The following is a 19,505-nucleotide window of genomic DNA, read 5'->3' as shown; positions in this document are numbered from 1 at the left end:
TATTTATTCATTAAAGATTATTTTTTTTTTAAATTTTGATTTATTTTTGAGAGAGAGAGAGAGAGAGAAAGCATAAGCAGGGGAGGGGCAGAGAGAGGGAGACGCAGAATCTGAAGCCAGCTCCAGGCTCTGAGCCATCAGCACAGAGCCTGACGCCAGGCTTGAACTCACCAACTGTGAGACCATGACCTGAACCAAAGTTGGTGCTTGGCCGACTGAGCCACCCAGGTGCCCCAAATAGAAGTTAATAAAAATTAATTTAACATAAAAATGAAAAAAAAAAAACCATGAATTTATGTTTGTTTGTTTGTTTGTTTTAAATGTTTACTTATTTATTTTGAGACAGAGAAAGAGAGCAGAAGCACATGAGTGGGGCAGGGGCAGAAAGAGGGAGAGAGAGAGAATCCCAAGCAGTTTCTGCACTGCCAGCATAGAGCCTGGCACAGGCTTGATCTCACAAACAGTGAGATCATGACCTGAGCCAAAACCAGAAGTCAGACACTTAACCAATTGAGCCACCCAGGCACCCCACATGAAATGTATTTAGAGACATGAAACACATGGAAACCAAAGAAAAAGATCCATTACACTAATATTACAAAATAAGGCCAAATGTATTTTTCAATGTAATGAATAAAAATAAAGTGAAATTACATTACTTAATCATAGAAAAATATAAAGGGCAGCTGGGTGGCTCAATCAGTGAGGCATCAACTCTTGATTTTGGTTCAGGTCATGATCTTGGGATCCCTGACTTCAAGCCCCATGTGGGGCTCTGTGCTGACAGCATGAAGCCTGCTTGGGATTCTCTCTCCCTCTCCTTCTGTCCCTCTCCCCTCTCATGCTCATTCATGCTCTCTCTCAAACAATAATTGTTTTAATTAATTTTTAAAAAGAGTGAAAAATGTAAGAACACCACTTACCAAAATTTCTATTAGGATGGTGACACAGGAGGAAAATCACTGACTGGGAGGTGATATTCCCAATACATATATTGGTTAAAACACTTATATTAATAACACATTAAAATAGTGAATTGAAATTATTATTAATCTATAAAGAAATGACAAAACAATGTAAAATATAAGAGCAAATACTTACTCTGGCACTTTAAAGGAAAATAATATCCAATGAGCATAAGAAAATTTTTTCATCACTGTTACTTATCAGGAAAATAAAGCACCATGCTATACCTACAATCTTTCCAGTATGGCTGAAAATTAAGACTGCTAATTCCAAGTGTTCATAAAGATAGGAGCATCTGCTGACCACTTTGGAAATTGGAAGTGTCTGCTAATTCTAAATATTCCCAGCAATTACTATTACATAAATGTCCAAAGGAAATGAGTGATTATGTTCACCAAAATACATACACAAAAATGTTCATAGGGATTTATTCAGAATAGAGAAAAAAATTAAATAATTAAAATTATTCAACAACAGTAGAATATATAAATTAATTGGGTTTATTCATTAAAGAAAATACTATCAGGGCACCTGGGTGGTTCAATGGGACACCTGGGTGGCTCAGTCGGTTAAGTGTCTGACTTTGGCTCAGGTCATGATCTTGCAGTTCATGAGTTTGAGCCCTGCTTCAGGCTCTGTGCTGACAGCTCAGAGCCTGGAGCCTGCTTCGGATTCTGTGTCTCCCTCTCTCTCTGCCCCTCCCCTGCTCATGCTCTGTCTCTGTCTCTGTCTCTGTCTCTCTCTCTCTGTCAAAAATAAATAAACATTAAATTTTTTTAAAAAAAGAAAATACTATCTATGAAGAAATAAAACAGCACAATAAAAACAATAAGAAGCAAACCAAAAGAAAATTCAAATGAATTACTATTACATGCAAAATGGATTAATCTAACAAATCTTGTAAAGCAGAAAATAGACACATCAAATTGTGTTAAGATTTTGATGCTTGAATGTTTTTATGTGAAACTCTGGGGGCAAGAAAAAAGACAAAAAGAAAAAAGAAAAAGAAAAAACCACTATACTATATCTGCATGAACCAGAAGATAAAAATAAGAAGAGATGAAGTGAGTGTTAAGCCAAGGAATGAGTGAAAATTGGAAATATGCAGATAATCATAATGGCTTAAGAGGTAACAGGACTATCAAGAAAAAATCACTGTTGCACATCTGCCAGATTGTAGTCTTATTAGGATGCACATGGTAAATGCATTGAAATAAGCAAAATCAAAAATACAATGCTTGCAATGTTTGCTTTTTATTTTCCTAGAATGTACCAATTATTCTATGCCCAGAGAAATCAATTTACCCTTCCATACAGCTTGACTGTGCTCTCTTTCCTGATTGATCATCACCCCCCTCATATCTCTCCCTGCCTCCCTTTCATTATATACACACCACCCTCATTGTTTTCATTTGGAACATCATATAATGTATGCTGATATTTCTCATCTACTAGGGAGCAAATTCCTGAAATTATCATGTACATCCTTATGCATACCCCAGTAGTTGGCACAATATGCTGAGTAACATTTCTTATTAAATTTTGTTGAAAGAATGACTAAGTTATTGACCTGAACAACATAAGTCATTTCAAATTAAAAAATGTAGTATTATGGAAGATAAATGCTAATAACATGAGATTATGGTATTTAATTTCAATTTTATATTCTTCAATGAGGAAATATTTTTATATGATCATAATTTATGCATCTTGATTAAATGGGTATGGCCCTACTTGTGCAAGAGAAAAAAAGAGTCTGTAATCAGTGTTTCTACTGAGGAAAGCACAGGGACATCTGGTTCTTAACTCAGGAAGTAAAAATCATGAAATAGTGTGCTAAGGCCACATTAGAAAGGCTTTCAAGAGGAAGGAATTTTGAATCAAGTTTTTAAATCACTATTAATGTGAAATTGGCCTTTTTAGAAGAAGTTGCATAACAGAATATTTTCCATTTTGTAAATTCCCCCAACATTGTGTGTATGTGTGTGTAAATCTATCTTTATGTGTTCATATACATATATACACGTGTGTGTGCAAGCACATGTTTAGGAGTGTGTGTGTACGTGTGTGTGTGTGTTTAAGAAAAAACGGCACAATGAGTAAAAAAAGAAGTAAAAATATGTATATTCCATTTTGCATTAATAAATCAGTTGAGTTGGAAACATGTGCTGTACGCACTCACTATTTTTAGAATTATATCATTTATTCACCTCTTTCTGATGTACTATAATATCCTATTATCAGTCTGTTTTTGTACATTTTTTTTTAAATTTTGGCAATGTAGCTTACACCAATGCACATGTTTAATGTCAACTTTCTTGTATTATATTGTGACTAATAGTAAGTACGTGCATTATTTTATTCTTACTTAGATTGATTCATTCAGCATACATTATTGAGTAGCTGTGTGAGTCATACTATAAGTAACTAAGTGGATAAATAAAGTAATGTTAAATTCCTTATCGCCCAGGAGGAGAGAGGATGAAATATACACATTGCAAGTGATTATAATATTAAGTTGTGAGTAAGAGAATGGAGCAGAAGTGCACAGAAGGCAAAGAAAAGTGAGTATTGCTCTATCTTCAACAGTATGAGGATAGTTACCCTAAAATGTGCATACATATAGAAATTCACTCCTATGTGAACCAATGTTTTTCTTTATCTGAAACAAGATTTTATTTGAATAGTAGACTTTGAAAATTAAAATGCAAATACCAGAAAATTGGTGTGCCATTAGTATTTAGCGAATGAAGGAGAGACAGGCAATAGGTCTTAGAAAGTAGGTATATTTGGAGTGTAGAGGGGTTTATGAAGGAATAGGCATATCTCTATAAAGCAAAAACCAAGGATGTTAATTGTGATATGAAACCTGAAATCAGGAGGATGTTTGGCATGGGTAATGTCACAAAGGTCCTAACATCACACGCTGGTCACTAGGAATACTAAATAAAATGGTACCACTGGAGACAGAAAACAAAATACCTGAGAGATATTTATGAAACAAAATCAGCTAGTCTGGAAGACTGGAAGTGGCTGATGATAGAGGTACTTCAGAGATAGAGTGATCACATTCAAGAGATCAGGCTACAGAAAGTTAGAAAAAGGAACATATGAGTGAGATCAAGAGATATGAGCCCAAATAACAAAAGATTGTGGAGATAATGGAGATAACTTGCCTCGCATTACACAATGAGGAAGAGAAGGATAAATGATGAAAATAATTATTTCCAAATTAAAAATTTCTGTTTTAAAGACTAAGCGGTAATACCAAATATATACATGAAAAATATAAATGTCATTTTTGATGGAGTTAGGTAAAATGAGCACTTTGAAAATTTTCCTTAAATAATAACTTTAAGAAAATCAAGTTTTTATAAAATATCAACCAATTAGTTGTGGACTATTATCTTGTGTGTGTGTGTGTGTGTGTGTGTGTGTGTGTAGTACATATACAATGTATATATTATGTTAGATACTTTTTGTACTTTGTGTCACTTTAGCTTCAGGTTATTTTATGTGAGGGTGGTATTAAAATAAAACCCATAAACACCTCTTATAGAAACACTGTTGTCAAGGGTGAGAATAATAAACAAAACATAGTAATACAAATAATGATAATACTAATGGCTAACAATTATTTTGTATTTATTGCAAACAACATCCTGGGAACTATGCTGATGACTTTAGAAGCATCATATAATTAAGTCTTCATGCTTAATCTCTGAAATGAAACTATGACTATATTTGGAAAGTAAAGAAATTGAGGCCACTGAAACTTACGCATCAAAGATAGAAGTAGGAGTGGAATCAAGTTCTGTTTAACTGTTCAAATCATATATGAAAAGACAGGACAAAAGGAAACAACTACAAGATGACTCTCAAAGCAAGTGAAAAAACCAATAGAACCCAGGAGGTGACAGTGGGCAGCCTCTCCGGGCTGCAGGAGGTTTTTTCCTTCAAGTTTACATCACAGTTGGGTCTATGTAAACCTGAATATATTTGTGAGAAACGCCACACAAAAATTTAGGAGGAAGGTTTTTGTAGCCACATTTATTTCTATGTATAAAACCAGGACTTAATCTTATGATATGATTCTGGATCTTTGCAGTATTTTGATGAAATCACAGGATATCACAATACGGTTTTTGTAATGCAATGAAAATTTGCATAATTTCTGAAGAGGAAAAAAAAAGAAAAAGAAGAACAGATTGGGGGGGGGATGCAAAATAAGGAGAGAGAAACCAATACAGGGACACCTAGAGATAAAAAAGGAATAAGAATCATCAAAGAAAGAGCCATATAAATGATAAAGGGTAACCAGTACATGTCCAAAAAAATACAGCATGCCCTATAAATTCTACTTTAAATCACCTACTGACACCAGTTATTAAAAATCACATATAAAGACTCTGATATGCCCTCACTTACCATATAAATTGGATAACAAAGCTTAAGCTTTCAGTCTCTGAATTCATTAAAATACTTACAGAATGGACCCCCTTCCCCCCAAAAAAATAAACACTGTCAAGCACATTTAAATTTACTAAATTTAATATCACAAGGCATTTCTCTGCTCAGAAGTTCCATCTATATACATATTCCATTTTAATTCTTTATTTTTGCAATATTATTTTCTTCACACGGTCATAAATCTGTTTGGTTCTGACTCCGTATATGACAGGGTTGAGCATTGGTGGCACTACAACATAAAGATTGGCCAGGAGTATGTGGATATAGCGGGGGACGTTATGGCCAAAGCGATGTGTCATAAAGGAAAAGAGGGCTGGTGTATAGAAGGCAAGAATTACACAAACATGAGAACCACATGTGCTGAAGGACTTGAGTCGGGCTTCGCGGGAAGGAAGATGGAAAACGGCATAGAGTATCTGAACATAAGAAAGGGCAATGGCTATGATGTCAAATACTAGGATTGAAATAGCACCCAGGCCATAGATGATATTGATCTTGATGCTGGCACAAGACAGACGAGCCAGACCCATGTGTTCACAATAGGTATGGGGAATGATATGATTCCCACAGAAGGGCAGTCGCAAAATAAGAAACACAAATGGAATAACAGAAATAAATGACCTCACTAACACACCAACACCAATCACAGAGACAACCTTGTTGGTGAGAATGGTGCTATATCGAAGTGGGTTGCATATGGCCACATAGCGGTCATAAGCCATTGCCAACAGGACTGCTGACTCCATACCAGTGAAGTTGTGGATAAAAAACATCTGGGTGAGACAAGCATCGAAGATTATCTCCCTGAGACTAAACCAGAAGATCCCAAGCATCTTGGGGATGGTAGCTGTGGACAGACCCAAATCAATGGTAGCCAACATGGCCAGGAAGTAGAACATGGGCTGGTGTAGGCTGCTGTCAACCTGGACCACAAACAAAATAGTGAGGTTTCCTATGAGTGCAATCATGTACACAGCGCAAAAGGGAAAGCCAATCCACATGTGGACAGTTTCCAGTCCTGGGATCCCCAGCAGCAAAAAGAAGGAGGGATGAAACTGGGTGTCATTGGGAAGGGACATGTTGATAGGTAACGCATAAGTCCATGTTCTTACAATTATATGTTCGTTAATCCTCAGGACACAAGGTATAACTCTGCAACGTTTTAAACCTAAAGAAAAATAAGATCATACAATTTTGTACATTCTCCTCTTCAGTTAATTCACACAATTAAAATGTACAATCAGAAATCCATCTCGAGCAACGTGAGGAAGTGAATTCTCAGTGAAAACCTTTGGAAGCAGTTATGCAGTGGATTATAATAAAAAATTTTTCATAATATATTCATCTTTGTTAGCAACTTTCTTTTTTCTTTTTTAATTTGCAATGGTCTCACCACTGGTATTAGGCTAAGATTTTGCCTTAATACCTACTTCATTAATTATCTTCTGTCATCACCAACATAATTTACTTTCAATTTTGGCATATACAGAGTTGTGCTGGCCTATGTAAATAGTTATTTCTGTTGGTTCCATTTGGTTAGATGGTAACACATAGGTGTTGACATACAAGATGGGTAACAAGTGTTAATGAACACAGATTCATTAAAATGTAGTCTCAACTATTAGAAATAAGTCTTTAGGATTAAAATCCATCCATTTGTTAATATTTATTCATTATTATTACAAAATAAGAAGCAAATGTGGTGAAAACAAAAGCAACTACCATTTTTTTTATTTAAAAAAATTTTTTTAACGTTTTTTTATTTATTTTTGAGACAGAGAGAGACAGAGCATGAACGGGGCAGGGGCCGAGAGAGAGGGAGACACAGAATCAGAAGCAAGCTCCAGGCTCTGAGCCATCAGCCCAGAGCCCGACGCGGGGCTCAAACTCATGGACCGCGAGATCATGACCTGAGCTGAAGTCGGACGCTTAACCGACTGAGCCACCCAGACGCCTCGCAACTACCATTTTTGAAGGTACTGCCTATTACTTTCCACGTTGTCGGCACCTATGCAAGTACCAGCTCTAATCTTTATAAACACATATAGGAGAACATAGTTAACCATATTTTTACATGTGGATCTGAACCTTAAATAGTTTAAAACCCTTGTCAAACGCTTGAAGCGCTTGTAGTTCTGGAGCTGTGGAAAGAAGGTAGAGAGGAAATAATTAAATTGGAATGGAGAGAGATTGGAAATAAGGAAAAGCTGACTCATGCCTCAGTCACGTCAGATCCACACAGTTTCCCTTTGTCCACACACATTCACACAAACACATAATCTCTTTTAAACTCACATCCCTCTGAATAAGAGATATCAATGTCTTCATTATAAATCTCAGGCAGTCATTATTTTAAGAGTTAAGATGCATGACAAATATGTTGAAGAAAAGACCAGGTGGCATATTCTGAGCAAGCTGAATCTATCATATCCAAAGCTACCCAAGCTGTTCTACATGTTCATGTACTTTATGTCATTTGTTAGAGTATTTCTGAAGCACTTGATCATTCATTACATGTAATTGTTTTCTGGTAAAAAGTGTCTTTTCATGATTTTATATCATTGGAGGATTCCAGAGGAGCAGTAGTAATTATGATCCCAGTTTCAGTTAGACAATCAGAGTATTAGCCAGACATTGTTGTATGAGAAGCAGAGGCAAGAAGTGTCATGTCTGTGATAAACAACTAATAGAGGGAGTAGTACCATGTGGGTGAGGAAAGCTGGAACTCCTGGGAAGAAATGGTAGACATTTGAAAAGGAAGGAAGCTAAAAATAATAGATATTATTTGGTTTTTTTTAAGTTTATTTATTGATTTTGAGAGTGAGAGATCATGCAAGAGAGAGCATGAGTAGGGGAGGAGCAGAGAGAGAGGGACAAATGGGAATCCCAAGCAGGCTCTGCACTGTCAGTGCAGAGCCCCAATAAGGGCTTGATCTTATGAACTGTGAGGCCATGACCTGAGCTGAAAACAAGACTCAGAAGCTTAGCCTACTGAGCCACCCAGGTGCCCCTAGATGTTATTTGTAGGGGATGCTCTGTGACATGACTGTAAGAATAGTCTCTCTTCTATAATCCTCTGGCCTTGTAATGGAATGGTGAATAAAAAGGCATGATGTGATCAACACAAGAATAGAAAGTAGGATTCAATTATGGGAGCTGAATTTTCTATGATTTATCAATGTAAGCAAAGTGCCAATGGCAGATTCTTTTATTAAATAATTTTTTTATATTCTTCAGTAACATCTCAGAAGATCAAAATTGTAGGCAATAGTCTCAGAAAGCTAGAAAAACAAAACCCAAACAAACAAACAAACAAAAAGGGTGATGCTACTTTTCAAGTAGATTTAAAATCAGTACATTTATCTCTGTCCTCATGGGATCATTTTTGGGGTTTATTACGACACAATACTTTACAGTGCTTAAAAGCATGAGCTCTATAGTTTGACCAATTGTGTCAAAACTCAGTTTCCTGACTTAGTCACTCTATAATCAAAGGAGACTAAATAACAAGCACTTTTCATCTATAAAATAGAGATTAGAGATAATAAAGATTAAAACCCTAAGTATGTTGTTAGTTTTAAACAGATAATTTTTTAAAACACTCTGAACCATGTTCCAAAGATACTAATTATCCATCATTCTTTAGATATCAGGCAGACTAATTTTTCTAAAATGCCCATTGAATGGATTCAGGCTGAAATCCAAATGCTTTTCCTAGAATTATATGGTTTTTCCTAATGTAATCCTACTCATTCTCTAAACTTCAGTCCTAGTCCTCTATCCCCTACACTTATCCCATGGCTCTTCTCTTCCTTTCCTATCCCTCTCTTTCCCTTCAGCCATCACTGTGACATAAGGAGGCTCTGTGAGCTGGGAGATGGGGAAGACTCACCAGAATGAGCACCAGGATAGAATCCTGTCTCTGTTTTATCTCAACCTGCTCAGTCTTTATGAGGGTGCTGCTCTTTGCCTGTGAGGAGCCTTTAACAGGAAATTCCCTATAGCCAGTTTTGTAAAAACACACAAGGTCTCTGAGGAATCTAATTTCTAATTCTGACTCAAAAAGAGAGAACCAATAGGGAGCTATGGCTTCTGAGAAAATGAAGGCAGAATAGCGAGGTTTAAGTCAGCAAGATGACGGAATAAGAGGACCCAGGACTCTTCCCAATACGAAAACACAGATTGAACAAGCATTGATGGATGAGAAGACCTATACGAGAGTTCCGGAATTCAGTTGAGAGATTACAGGATCCTGGTGGCTCATACAACAAGAATAGACAAATGGAAAAGGATTAGAAGAAAAGTTTCACCTGACCCACATCCCCTCTCCCCCAACCTGGCACTATTCTGCGCCAAGAGAGATTCCCTCAGCCCATTAGTTCTCCCGTGGTGGAAAGAGTGTGGTGGAAAGAGTGAGCAACTCTGCCCCTGCACACCTTATGTGTATCCACACAAACATAGTTCTCATTATTCTCAATAGCTATGTTCTATAACACTGAATTATGTTCTTGAACACTGAATTAGAAAATTTGGAACCATTGCTCTTAGGGGAAATCTAGAGTAAGATTCCTACAAGCATCTTGTCACAACATTTTTGTCAATCAGCCAATACACAAACTTTTTTTAAATGTGTGTTTCTGTGAAAATACACCTCCTTTAATACATAGTTCTTACAAATGATTAATTGTACAGTCCTTAAATGATTGAAAACCGGGGGCTGTGGATGCCACTTATGTTGGTTCCTTCCGCAAAGTCTTTATAGGACAAGCCAGTCTCATTGGTGTTGATACTTGTTTTCCACTTACTGCTTACTGCTTAATGCCATTTAATAGGCATTTGAAGAACTCATCTGCAGCCTCCTGATTAGCAAGACCTGCCTGAGGCCTGAGCTCCAAGTTTAACATTGTATATTCTTTGTTGCCTTTTTTTTTCACTATATGAAGTTTATTGTCAAATTGGTTTCCATACAACACCCAGTGCTCATCCCAAAAGGTGCCCTCCTCAATACCCAACACCCACCCTCCCCTCCCTCCCACCCCCCCATCAACCCTAGTTTGTTCTCAGTTTTTATGAGTCTCTTATGCTTTGGCTCTCTCCCACTCTAACCTCTTTTTTTTTTTTTTCTTCCCCTCCCCCATGGGTTTCTGTTAAGTTGATTCTCAGGATCCACATAAGAGTGAAACCATATGGTATCTATCTTTCTCTGTATGGCTTATTTCACTTAGCATCACACTCTCCAGTTCCATCAACGTTGCTCCAAAAGGCCATATTTCATTCTTTCTCATTGCCACGTAGTATTCCATTGTGTATATAAACCACAATTTCTTTATCCATTCATCAGCTGATGGACATTTAGGCTCTTTCCATAATTTGGCTATTGTTGAGAGTGCTGCTATAAACATTGGGGTACAAGTGCCCCTATGCATCACTACTCCTGTATCCCTTGGGTAAATTCCTAGCAGTGCTATTGCTGGGTCATACGGTAGGTCTATTTTTAATTTTCTGAGGAACCTCCACACTGCTTTACAGAGCGGCTGCACCAATTTGCATTCCCACCAACAGTGCAAGAGGGTTCCCGTTTCTCCACATCCTCTCCAGCATCTATAGTCTCCTGATTTGTTCATTTTAGCCACTCTGACTGGCGTGAGGTGATATCTGAGTGAGGTTTTGATTTGTATTTCCCTGATAAGGAGCGACGTTGAGCATCTTTTCATGTGCCTGTTGGCCATCCGGATGTCTTCTTTAGAGAAGTGTCTATTCATGTTTTCTGCCCATTTCTTCACTGGGTTATTTGTTTTTCGGGTGTGGAGTTTGGTGAGCTCTTTATAGATTTTGGATACTAGCCCTTTGTCCGAAATGTCATTTGCAAATATCTTTTCCCATGCGGTTGGTTGCCGTTTAGTTTTGTTGGTTGTTTCCTTTGCTGTGCAGAAGCTTTTATCTTCATAAAGTCCCAGTAATTCACTTTTGCTTTTAATTCCCTTGCCTTTGGGGATGTGTCGAGTAAGAGATTGCTACGGCTGAGGTCAGAGAGGTCTTTTCCTGCTTTCTCCTCTAAGGTATTTATGGTTTCCTGTCTCACATTCGGGTCCTTTATCCATTTTGAGTTTATTTTTGTGAATGGTGTGAGAAAGTGGTCTAGTTTCATTCTTCTGCATGTTGCTGTCCAGTTCTCCCAGCACCATTTGTTAAAGAGACTGTCTTTTTTCCATTGGATGTTCTTTCCTGCTTTGTCAAAGATGAGTTGGCCATACATTTGTGCGTCTAGTTCTGGGGTTTCTATTCTATTCCATTGGTCTATGTGTCTGTTTTTGTGCCAATACCATGCTGTCTTGATGATGACAGCTTTGTAGTAGAGGCTAAAGTCTGGGATTGTGATGCCTCCTGCTTTGGTGTTCTTCTTCAAAATTACTTTGGCTATTTGGGGCCTTTTGTGGTTCCATATGAATTTTAGGATTGCTTGTTCTAGTTTCGAGAAGAATGCTGGTGCCATTTTGATTGGGATTGCATTGAATGTGTAGATAGCTTTGGGTAGTATTGACATTTTGACAATATTTATTCTTCCAATCCATGAGCAGGTAATGTCTTTCCATTTCTTTATATCTACTTCAATTACCTTCATAAGTTTTCTATAGTTTTCAGCATACAGATCTTTTACATCTTTGGTTAGATTTATTCCTAGGTATTTTATGCTTCTTGGTGCAATTGTGAATGGGATCAGTTCCTTTATTTGTCTTTCTGTTGCTTCATTGTTAGTGTATAAGAATGCAACTGATTTCTGTACATTGATTTTGTATCCTGCAACTTTGCTAAATTCATGTATCAGTTCTAGCAGACTTTTGGTGGAGTCTATTGGATTTTCCATGTATAATATCATGTCATCTGCAAAAGGCGAAAGCTTGACTTCATCTTTGCCAATTTTGATGCCTTTGATTTCCTTTTGTTGTCTGATTGCTGATGCTAGAACTTCCAGCACTATGTTAAACAACAGCGGTGAGAGTGGGCATCCCTGTCGTGTTCCTGATCTCAGGGAAAAAGCTCTCAGTTTTTCCCCACTGAGGATGATGTTAGCTGTGGGCTTTTCATAAACGGCTTTTATGATGTTTAAGTATGTTCCTTCTATCCTGACTTTCTCAAGGGTTTTTATTAAGAAAGGGTGCTGGATTTTGTCAAAGGCCTTTCTGCATCGATTGACAGGATCATATGGTTCTTCTCTTTTTTTTTTTTTTGTTAATGTGATGTATCACGTTGATTGATTTGCGAGTGTTGAACCAGCCCTGCATCCCAGGAATGAATCCCACTTGATCATGGTGAATAGTTCTTTTTATATGCTGTTGAATTCGATTTGCTAGTATCTTACTGAGAATTTTTGCATCCATATTCATCAGGGATATTGGCCTGTAGTTCTCTTTTTTTACTGGGTCTCTGTCTGGTTTAGGAATCAAAGTAATACTGGCTTCATAGAATGAGTCTGGAAGTTTTCCTTCCCTTTCTATTTCTTGGAATAGCTTGAGAAGGATAGGTATTATCTCTGCTTTAAACGTCTGGTAGAACTCCCCTGGGAAGCCATCTGGTCCTGGACTCTTATTTGTTGGGAGATTTTTGATAACCGATTCAATTTCTTCGCTGGTTATGGGTCTGTTCAAGCTTTCTATTTCCTCCTGATTGAGTTTTGGAAGAGTGTGGGTGTTTAGGAATTTGTCCATATCTTCCAGGTTGTCCAATGTGTTGGCATATAATTTTTCATAGTATTCCCTGTAATTGTTTGTATCTCTGAGGGATTGGTTGTAATAATTCCATTTTCATTCATGATTTTCTCTATTTGGGTCATCTCCCTTTTCTTTTTGAGAAGCCTGGCTAGAGGTTTGTCAATTTTGTTTATTTTTTCAAAAAACCAAGTCTTGGTTTCGTTGATCTGCTCTACTGTTTTTTTAGATTCTATATTGTTTATTTCTGCTCTGATCTTTACTATTTCTCTTCTTCTGCTGGGTTTAGGCTGCCTTTGCTGTTCTGCTTCTATTTCCTTTAGGTGTGCTGTTAGATTTTGTATTTGGGATTTTTCTTGTTTCTTGAGATAGGCCTGGTTTGCAATGTATTTTTCTCTCAGGACTGCCTTCGCTACATCCCAAAGCGTTTGGATTGTTGTATTTTCATTTTCATTTGTTTCCATATATTTTTTAATTTCTTCTCTAATTGCCTGGTTGACCCACTCATTCTTTAGTAGGGTGTCCTTTAACCTCCAGCCTTTTGGAGGTTTTCCAGACTTTTTCCTGTGGTTGATTTCAAGCTTCATAGCATTGTGGTCTGAAAGTATGCATGGTATAATTTCAATTCCTGTATACTTATGAAGGGCTGTTTTGTGACCCAGTATATGATCTGTCTTGGAGAATGTTCCATGTGCACTCGAGAAGAAAGTATATTTGTTGCTTTGGGATGCAGAGTTCTAAATATATCTGTCAAGTCCATCTGATCCAATGTATCATTCAGGGCCCTTGTTTCTTTATTGACTGTGTGTCTAGATGATCTATCCGTTTCTGTAAGTGGAGTGTTAAAGTCCCCTGCAATTACCACATTCTTATCAAGAAGGTTGCTTATGTTTATGAGTAATTGTTTTATATATTTGGGGGCTCCTTTATTCGGCACATAAACATTTATAACTGTTAGCTCTTCCTGATGGATAGACCCTGTAATTATTACATAATGCCCTTCTTCATCTCTTGTTACAGCCTTTAATTAAAATCTAGTTTGTCTGATCTAAGTATGGCTACTCCAGCTTTCTTTTGGCTTCCAGTAGCATGATAAATAGTTCTCCATCCCCTCACTCTCAATCTAAAGGTGTCCTCAGATCTAAAATGAGTCTCTTGTAGACAGCAAATAGATGGGTCTTGTTTTTTTATCCATTCTGATACCCTATGTCTTTTGGTTGGCGCATTTAATCCATTTACATTCAGTGTTATTATGGAAAGATACGGGTTTAGAGTCATTGTGAGGTCTGTATGTTTTATGCTTGTAGTGATGTCTCTGGTACTTTGTCTCACAGGATCCCCCTTAGGATCTCTTGTAGGGCTGGTTTAGTGGTGACAAATTCCTTCAGTTTTTGTTTGTTTGGGAAGACCTTTATCTCTCCTTCTATTCTAAATGACAGACTTGCTGGATAAAGGATTCTCGGCTGCATATTTTTTCTGTTCAGCAAATGGAAGAAATCATGGCAATCCTTTCTGGCCTGCCAAGTTTCAAAAGAGAGATCAGTCACGAGTCTTATAGGTCTCCCTTTATATGTGAGGGCACGTTTATCCCTTGCTGCTTTCAGAATTTTCTCTTTATCCTTGTATTTTGCCAGTTTCACTATGATATGTCGTGCAGAAGATCGATTCAAGTTACGTCTGAAGGGAGTTCTCTGTGCCTCTTGGATTTCAATGCCTTTTTCCTTCCCCAGTTCAGGGAAGTTCTCACCTATAATTTCTTCAAGTACCCCTTCAGCACCTTTCCCTCTCTCTTCCTCTTCTGGGATACCAATTATGCGTATATTATTTCTTTTTAGTTTATCACTTAGTTCTCTAATTTTCCCCTCATACTCTTGGATTTTTTTTATCTCTCTTTCCCTCAGCTTCCTCTTTTTCCATAACTTTATCTTCTAGTTCACCTATTCTCTCCTCTGCCTCTTCAATCTGAGCCGTCGTCGTTTCCATTTTGTTTTGCATTTCGTTTAAAGCGCTTTTCAGCTCCTCGTGACTGTTCCTTAGTCCCTTGATCTCTGTGGCAAGAGATTCTCTGCTGTCCTGTATACTGTTTTCAAGCCCAGCGATTAATTTTATGACTATTATTCTAAATTCACTTTCTGTTATATTATTTAAATCCTTTTTGATCAGTTCATTAGCTGTTGTTATTTCCTGGAGGTTTTTCTGAGGGGAATTCTTCCGTTTGGTCATTTTGGATAGTCCCTGGAGTGGTGAGGACCTGCAGGGCACTTCCCTGTGCTGTCTTGAATAACTGCGTTGGTGGGCAGGGCTGCAGTCAGACCTGATGTCTGCCCCCAGCCCACCGCTGGGGCCACAGTCAGACTGGTGTGTGCCTTCTCTTCCCCTCTCCTAGGGGCGGGATTCACTGTGGGGTGGCGTGGCCCATCTGGGCTACTTGCACACTGCCAGGCTTGTGGTGCTGGGGATCCGGCGTATTAGCTGGGGTGGGTAGGCAAGGTGCACGGGGGCATGAGGGGCAGGCTTAGCTCGCTTCTCCTTAGGTTATCCACTTCAGGAGGGGCCCTGTGGCAGCGGGAGAGAGTCAGATCCGCTGCCGGAGGTTTGGCTCCACAGAAGCACAGAGTTGGGTGTTTGCGCAGAGCGAGCAAGTTCCCTGGCAGGAACCGGTTATTTTGGGAATTTGGCTGGGGGATGGGCGGGGGAGATGGCGCTGGCGAGTGCCTTTGTTCCCCACCAAACTGAGCTCTGTCATCCGGGGTCTCAGCAGCTCTCCCTCCCTTTGTCCTCCAGCCCTCCCGCTTTCTGAGCAGAGCTGTTAACTTATGATCTCCCAGACCCTAAGTCTCGCTTGCTGTCGAAACACAGTCTGTCAGGCCCCTCCACTTTTGCCAGCCAGACTTGGGGCGCTGCTTGGCCGGCGAGCCGCCCCTCCACCCCGGCTTCCTCCCACTAGTCCGTGTAGCGCGCACTGCCTCGCCGCCCTTCCTACCCTCTTCTGTGGGCCTCTCGTCTGCGCCTGGCTCTGGAGACTCCGTTCTGCTAATCCTCTGGCGGTTTTCTGGGTTATTTAGGCAGGTGTAGGTGGAATCTAAGTGATCAGCAGGACGCGTGGTGAGCCCAGCGTCCTCCTACGCCGCCATCTTCCCTCTCTCCCTGTTCTCAGTTTTTAAGAGTCTCTTATGCTTTGGCTCTCTTCCACTCTAACCTCTTTTTTTTTTTTTCCTTCCCCTCCCCCATGGGTTTCTGTTAAGTTTCTCAGGATCCACATAAGAGTGAAACCATATGGTATCTGTCTTTCTCTGTATGGCTTATTTCACTTAGCATAACACTCTCCAGTTCCATCCACGTTGCTACAAAAGGCCATATTTCATTCTTTTTCATTGCCACATAGTACTCCATTGTGTATATAAACCACAATTTCTTTATCCATTCATCAGTTGATGGACATTTAGGCTCTTTCCATAATTTGGCTATTGTTGAGTGTGCTGCTATAAACATTGGGGTACAAGTGCCCCTATGCATCAGTACTCCTGTATCCCTTGGGTAAATTCCTAGCAGTGCTACTGCTGGGTCATAGGGTGGGTCTATTTTTAATTTTCTGAGGAACCTCCACACTGTTTTCCAGAGTGGCTGAACCAATTTGCATTCCCACCAACAGTGCAAGAGGGTTCCCGTTTCTCCACATCCTCTCCAGCATCTATAGTCTCCTGATTTGTTCATTTTAGCCACTCTGACTGGTGTGAGGTGATATCTGAGTGTGGTTTTGATTTGTATTTTCCTGATGTCTTTGTTGCCTTTTGACACATTTCCTAGCCAGCCTGTGCAAGCCTAGAAGAGTGATTGTTATTCTGACCTGGAATGATATAACTGAATACCTTTGACCTCCTCACACCAGGGTTGTCCCACTAGGCTTTTTTTTTTTTTAATTGTCATCTCTTGAATCCACAAGTTTAACCCCTTTTTCATCTTTTCCATATTTTTATCTCACACTACCTACCGATGTTATTTTAGTACTTTCTAGAGTGACTTCACACACAGATAGACAAGTTTCCTCTTCCTTTATCTGGGTATATATTATATTTTTGATTCATTAACCTTGAACTCACAACCAACAATGCATAACTCACACTTGAATGGAGTTTATCTAAGATGGTTATTTTCTCCGTAAGGCACATTACAATCTTGCACTTAGAAACACTAGAAAAGTATTATTTATACCAGTAAACTCCATAAATGGTAAGATATTTACTTATTCTAGTGTGCATCAGCCGTATGCATGGGGGCCATTTTAAACAGTGGAATCAACAAAAAACACAAAAATATGAAAATATGGCATGAAACAGATTGCAAAAGCACTTGTTTATAGCTGAAATGAGAAGTCAGAACGTCACCTTAATCAATCTCTGGGAATGTGACTGTCAGGCAACTCAAATATTTACCAGCTCTTTGCATGCTGCAAATAACTGTTAAAGTGCCATGAGAATTTATTTGACAATAATTTAAGTTACAATTTAAATTGTATGGAGTGGGGGGGAAAATTGGAGATGGTGACACAGGAGGACGCTGGGCTCACCACGCATCCTGCTGATCACTTAGATTCCACCTACACCTGCCTAAATAACCCAGAAAACCGCCAGAGGATCAGCAGAACGGAGTCTCCGGAGCCAAGCGCAGACGAGAGGCCCACAGAAGAGGGTAGGAAGGGCGGCAAGGGGGTGCGCGCTCCACAGACTGGCGGGAGGGAGCCGGGGCGAGGGGCGGCTCCTCGGCCAAGCAGAGCCCCCCGAGTCTGGCTGGCAAAAGCGGAGGGGCTGGACTGAGTGTGTTCCCACAGCAAGCGCGACTTAGCATCTGGGAGGTCATAACTTAACAGCTCTGTTCTGGAAAGCCGGAAGGCTGGAGGACAAAGGGAGGGACAGTTGCTGAGCCCCCGGACAACAGAGCTCAGTTTGGTGGGGAACAAAGGCACTCTCCAGCGCCATCTCCCCCGCCCATCCCCCAGCCAAAATTCCAAAGGGAACCAGTTCCTGCCAGGGAACTGCTCACTCCGCGCAAACACCCAACTCTGTGCTTCTGCGGAGCCAAACCTCCGGCAGCGGATCTGACTCTCTCCCGCTGCCACAGGGCCCCTCCTGAAGTGGATCACCTAAGGAGAAGTGAGCTAAGCCTGCCCCTCATGCCCCCGTGCACCTTGCCTACCCACCCCAGCTAAACGCCAGATCCCCAGCACCACAAGCCTGGCAGTGTGCAAGTAGCCCAGATGGGCCACGCCACCCCACAGTGAATCCCGCCCCTAGGAGAGGGGAAGAGAAGGCACACACCAGACTGACTGTGGCCCCGGCGGTGGGCTGGGGGCAGACATCAGGTCGGACTGCGGCCCCGCCCACCAACTCCAGTTATACACCACAGCACGGGGTAGTGCCCTGCAGGTCCTCACCACTCCAGGGACTATCCAAAATGACCAAACAGAAGAATTCCCCTCAGAAAAACCTCCAGGAAATAACAACAGCTAATGAACTGATCAAAAAGGATTTAAATAATATAACAGAAAGTGAATTTAGAATAATAGTCATAAAATTAATCGCTGGGCTTGAAAACAGTATACAGGACAGCAGAGAATCTCTTGCCACAGAGATCAAGGGACTAAGGAACAGTCACGAGGAGCTGAAAAGCGCTTTAAACGAAATGCAAAACAAAATGGAAACGACGATGGCTCGGATTGAAGAGGCAGAGGAGAGAATAGGTGAACTAGAAGATAAAGTTATGGAAAAAGAGGAACCTGAGAGAAAGAGAGATAAAAAATCCAAGAGTATGAGGGGAAAATTAGAGAACTAAGTGATACACTAAAAAGAAATAATATACGCATAATTGGTATCCCAGAGGAGGAAGAGAGAGGGAAAGGTGCTGAAGGGGTACTTGAAGAAATTATAGGTGAGAACTTCCCTGAACTGGGGAAGGAAAAAGGCATTGAAATCCAAGAGGCACAGAGAACTCCCTTCAGACGTAACTTGAATCGATCTTCTGCACGACATATCATAGTGAAACTGGCAAAATACAAGGATAAAGAGAAAATTCTGAAAGCAGCAAGGGATAAACGTGCCCTCACATATAAAGGGAGACCTATAAGACTCGTGACTGATCTCTCTTTTGAAACTTGGCAGGCCAGAAAGGATTGGCACGATATCTTCAGTGTGCAAAACAGAAAAAATATGCAGCCGAGAATCCTTTATCCAGCAAGTCTGTCATTTAGAATAAAAGGAGAGATAAAGGTTTTCCCAAACAAACAAAAACTGAAGGAATTCATCACCACTTAACCAGCCCTACAAGAGATCCTAAGGGGGATCCTGTGAGACAAAGTACCAGAGACAT

General features: G+C 39.7%; 1 protein-coding gene across 1 annotated transcript; it reads right to left on the bottom strand.

The window, feature by feature from the left end:
* Positions 1–5,579: 5,579 nt before the first annotated feature.
* LOC102964935 (olfactory receptor 52E2-like) lies at positions 5,580–6,521 on the bottom strand. The gene has a single exon (XM_015540750.2). It carries the CDS (start codon positions 6,513–6,515, stop codon positions 5,580–5,582), a length of 936 nt encoding a protein of 311 aa, XP_015396236.1. The 5' UTR covers positions 6,516–6,521.
* Positions 6,522–19,505: the final 12,984 nt, after the last annotated feature.

The sequence above is a fragment of the Panthera tigris genome, chromosome D1 (assembly GCF_018350195.1).
Source record: "Panthera tigris isolate Pti1 chromosome D1, P.tigris_Pti1_mat1.1, whole genome shotgun sequence".
NCBI classification, from domain to species: domain Eukaryota; kingdom Metazoa; phylum Chordata; class Mammalia; order Carnivora; family Felidae; genus Panthera; species Panthera tigris.
The sequence above is the reverse complement of the archived record's forward strand: the minus strand, read 5'-3'. Positions and strand labels throughout refer to the sequence as shown.